Raw genomic sequence first — 5180 nt, forward strand, 5'->3', positions numbered from 1 at the left:
ATCCTATTCATTCTAGCTATGGTGATCATGTGATTATATGAGCAAGTGAGGAGTCACTATGAGTGAAATTTTCTTGATTTGTAATAATTTGTTGCTCTTGTTTGTAATGTTTTTCTTTCTATAATACTCTGCTATACTTGATTGAAATATGGTATAGAGAAATCACTGCAAAATGCAGGAGAGATTATTAGAGAGAGAATTGGCTTGTAGTGTATAATTGTACTGTGGTTGGGAATGGTAGCTAAAAAAAGGAGATGATATGGGGTTGGGAACTTGGGAGAGTTGGGACCCCCAAACACTCCAAACTATAACAAATAGTTTTCCTGTATCGAATTCAATCTATTATGTTAGTGGAGAAAACTTTGCTGTACCCCATTTGTTAATTTATAACAATGAGATAATTAATGTATACTTATGTATGATGTATAGGATAGTACTATAGAGCCTTTACAACCAGTTCTCCAATTGACTAGCTCCAGGCATAGGGGTGTGGGGAGAACATGATCATGTAAATTGATTTATATATCTTCTAAAAGTTGTTGGCCTTTTATTTTACAGATTTGAACTTACTTGGATAATATTTCTTAGTTTGTTTCTAGGTACTAGGTCTCCTCTACACTCGCAATTGAATGGGGAAATTTGAGGTTACACTACCAAAATTTAGACTTGTTTTCTTTAACATTATTTAGCAGAATTTTTATTTTTAATTTGAAAAAGTATACTTTTTCTTGCATTTTAGTACCCTAAAGTTTTTCCTATTTTTTTTAATAATGTGAATTATATCAATGAGTTTATTGTTTTGTATTCTAGATTAATAAAGTGGGGTTGGAAAAATAATCATCATCACACTAGACACCACTACGGATTCTGTAACTGCATCTAGCTCGGTGAGTTTAATTATTTATTATTATTTTTTTAATTTAGCAATTAAAAGTTAATTCAACACTAATATTTTTTATTTTAATTTTTTTGTCCATATAGATGGCTTCAACTGGTCACAAACCTAGATCTCTTGATGAGGAAGAAGATCCTGGGATTGAGCATATAAGCAATGAAGAAACAGGTGCACAAGATGCGAATGAAAGTACAACACTAACATCTACCACTTTTCCTACTACGGATGATGGGACTGAGGAAAATGGATTGAAGAGAAAGTCAAACCTTTCATCATGGGTTTGGGAACCGTTTACTAAGGTTTGTGATACTAAAAAGAATGAAAAAGCTAAATGCAATTATTGTGGTGCTCAATATGCTTGTGGCAGTAAGAAAAATGGGACTAGTAATTTGGGTCATCATATTAGATTTCAATGTAGAAGTATGAGGGGACTTTGGCAGTTGACAAGAAGCAAAAAGCAATATGTTTTGAAATGAAAGGGGATGGAAATTCTTTGGTGACACATAAATTTGATCCCGAAGGAATTAGAGACTAGGTTGCTAGGATGATTATCAAAGATGAGCTTCCATTTTCTTTTGTGGAAGGTGAAGGTTTTAGAGAACTACTTTGGAAAATTGAGCCTAAATTTAGTGTCCCTTCTCGCACTACAATTACGAGGGATGTCATGGATCTTTATGTTAGGGAGAAGAAGAAGTTGAGAGAATTTTTTGTGAGAAAAAATAGAGAGTTTGTCTTACAACTGATACATGGGAATCTTGTCAAAATTTGCATTACATGTGTTTAACTGCTCACTTTATTGATGATTCTTGGATCTTGCATAAGAAGATATTGAGTTATATTGTTGTTCCTAACTCTAAAGGTGACACACTTGGCAAAGCTATTGAACAATGTTTGTTAGATTGGGGGATTGAGAGAGTATTTACCGTCACTTTAGATAATGCATCATCAAATAATGTTTCTATTCAATATGTCATAAATACTGTAAATCAGTGGGGTGGTGCAATCTTGAGAGGTGAACACATGCACTTGAGATGTGCTTCCCATATCTTGAACTTGATTGTTCAAGATGGGTTAAAGGAGTATGACGAAAGCATAAGCAAGATTAGAGATGTTGTGAGATATGTGAAATCTTCAACTGCTAGAATGAAAAAGTTGAAATAGTGTGCTGAGCAGGCTAAAATCACATGTAAGAAATCAGTTTCCTTAGATGTTCCAACTCGTTGGAATTCTACTTATTTGATGTTAGAGGCAGCTGAAAAGTATCAAAAGGCATTTGAAAGGATGGAGATGCATGATGTAGGATATGTGATGGAGTTTTGTACTTCTAAGGAGAAAGCATGTCCTAATGAGAGTGATTGGGATAGTGCTAGATTATTCATAAAGTTCTTAAAGATCTTTAATGATTCTACCTTAAGATTCTCTGGGTCTAATTATGTAACATCAAACCACTTTCTAGATCGAGTTTCTTTTATTCATAGTCGGTTGGAATTTTGGTGTGGGAATAAGAGTAATTATAAACTGAATATTATGGCTGAATCAATGAAGATAAAATTTGACAAGTATTGGGGAGAAATAAAGAAATTGAACCCTTTATTACTTGTGGCTATTTTACTTGATCCTCGTTATAGGGAGCCATATCTGAAAATATGTTTTGAGATGATGTGTGGTGATTCACTTGAAGCTTCAAGACATGCTAACAATGTTAGGAAGATTTTGGATCAAATGTACAAAGAGTACTCCATCATTGATTCTAATGGTGGTATACATCATTCTTCTAGTACTCACCTTGGGGAAGAGAGTAGGGATGAACATGAAAATGATGATGATTACACTTGGTTTGATCAACAACGCAAAGAAAAGTTGAAGGCGGTTGAACACTCGGAGAATAAAACAGAAGTTGATAAGTATTTCATAGAAGCATGTGAGAACTTTGAAAATCCTGATTTTGATGTTTTGAAATGGTGGAAACATAATGTTGGTAGATTTAAGATTCTTTCAAAGATAGCGCAAGATATCTTTGCCATTCCTGTGACTACTGTTGCATCAGAATCTGCATTTTCTACTGGGGGTGAGTCATTGATCCATATAGGAGTTGTTTAACTCCTAAAGTTGTACAAGCACTCATATGTACTCAAAATTGGATTCGCAATACAATAGCAATTGATATCACTGCAACAATTGAAGAAGTGGAAGCATTAGAGAATGGTAAATGCATTTCTATTTTTACCATATTTTATTTTTTTTTTTAATATTGAATACTTATCATTTTTTTTAATTTGCAGAAATATTGGCTGGAATTGGTGATATCAGAATTGAGTGACATTGTCACTTTGGAGTTTGGACTGATGAAGGATTCTATGATATTCATAATTTGTGCACTCTTGTTTATGTAACATGTATTATCTTATGATATTGTTTAGAATAGATTTATGTTGGACTTATGTTGCAATTTAGGTTGGATTTATGTTGGACTTATGTTATAATTAAGTTAGATTTATGTTGGGTTGTAATATTTTGAACTAATATATTAGTTCTTTAGGTGAAAAATCAGATTTTACTCTTGGATTGGATTGGATGGATCCAATCAATCCAATTAATATTGGATTAAAAATATTGGATGGATCCAATCAAATATAAAAAATATTGGATCGAAAGTATTGGATGGATCCGATCCAATATAGGGATTCATCCATTGGATGAAACCGATCCAATCCAATGTTTCATTGGATCGGTTTGCTTCGGTTCGGTTGACCTCTAGTATTGGATTGGATCGGTTGGAGGAATCCAACATCCAATGTGTAATTGGATTGGATCTGGATGAGTCCAAAAACATTGGATGTGATCTAATGAACAACCCTAGTTACCTCTTTTCGTGACTTTCCTATAAATACCCATAGCATTGGCACATAAACTCATTTCATCACCCTTCTCTGCTAAGTTAGCTCCAGAGCGAAAAGAGAGTTTTCTGGCGTCAAAATTGCCGAAGTGCCTTGAGACGATTGCTGTTTGGATTGACGTTGCTCGAACCCAGACACTCGAATCTTTGAGTAAGTTTCTGATTTCCTTTATGTTTTTCTTTGCATGTTTACACTTTGAATGCAACTTTCACTATGTTGTAGAAAAATGCTTAGGAAACCCTAGGGTTAGAGACTTCTGTGATCCTTCTTTATTATGTCTTCATGTGGGCTTATGGCCATAAAGCTTGTCTCTGAACTGCATTGCGTTCGTCGTTCATCTTGCTTATTCTAAGCTTCATGAACTTTTTTGCCCTAACTCAAGAAAACTTTCTGACTTCTTGAGTTCTGACTTTTCTATACACATAGCCGTTCTTTTAATCTGTTGAGTACTCTTGGTCGGCATATTTGCTTGTTTATCGTTTGATATTTCGTCCAACACTCATCTTGTGTGTTGTCTTTTGTAGTTGAACTCAGGTGAGTCTTGGGAACTCGGGCATCAGATCGACTAGGATTTGCTTCAACTTCTGCACGAGGATCATCCTCGTCTTTGTTCTAGTCCTCCTTCTAGCGAAGGACATTCTTCTAACCTTGTACCCAGCCATAGGATGATGGCTTGTACAAAGAAAGCCACACGTCTGGTCGACGCTACTGATCCTCAAGTGGCTCGGCTTGCCACTCTGCCCAGCGCCAAATAGGATTCGGTCGTCCCGATGGAGGAGGATCGTGAGGGGGACGCTGAGGTCCAGGAAGTTGAGGAGTTGGACGAGGTGCGTCCGGGCAGCCCTTCCGAGGCAGAGGGAGAGGAAGAGGTTGAACCCCCAAACTTCGGGGAGTACAACGAGGCTGGGCAGCCAATCGATGCTGACGGAGACGTCCTGGTTGAGGGCGTGGACTACGTCAGTGAGGATCTTGCTGCGGCGGTTCCTCGTAGGAGGCAGGGTGCCTTGGGCGCCAGGTGGGTAAGTCCTTCGTCCAAGATTACGGAGGCGTGCCTTCAAACTCTCGACCAGGATGGGTACTTGGGCGAGCTAGACTGCTACATTCCCGCCCACGACAATCGTTCCACAAACCCTGACAAGGGGATGTGCGCTTGGTCGGGGGCCCACGGCCGGCAAGGGGCGCTGATGCCCTTGCATAAGTACTTCAGGGATGTGGCAGACTTCTTCGGTCTCTGCCCGGCGCAAATCACTCCTAAGGGCATCAAGTATTTATCTGCCCTCTTCGTCCTCTACGCTTCCCAAGGATGGGGTGTTCCTTCTCCCGACGAGGTTGCTTGGTTCTTTGATCTGAAGTCTACCCCAAAACAAGGCAGGTCGGGGTACTTCTAT

The 5180-nt window shown here is 37.9% G+C and overlaps 1 protein-coding gene across 1 annotated transcript; it reads left to right on the forward strand.

Annotated features, from left to right (window-relative positions):
• The first annotated feature begins 981 nt into the window (after positions 1-981).
• On the forward strand, positions 982-1371 carry LOC115698054 (uncharacterized). Its single transcript, XM_061118571.1, has one exon. It carries the CDS (start codon positions 982-984, stop codon positions 1369-1371), a length of 390 nt encoding a protein of 129 aa, XP_060974554.1.
• Positions 1372-5180: the final 3809 nt, after the last annotated feature.

This window comes from Cannabis sativa, chromosome 7, assembly GCF_029168945.1.
Source record: "Cannabis sativa cultivar Pink pepper isolate KNU-18-1 chromosome 7, ASM2916894v1, whole genome shotgun sequence".
NCBI lineage: Eukaryota > Viridiplantae > Streptophyta > Magnoliopsida > Rosales > Cannabaceae > Cannabis > Cannabis sativa.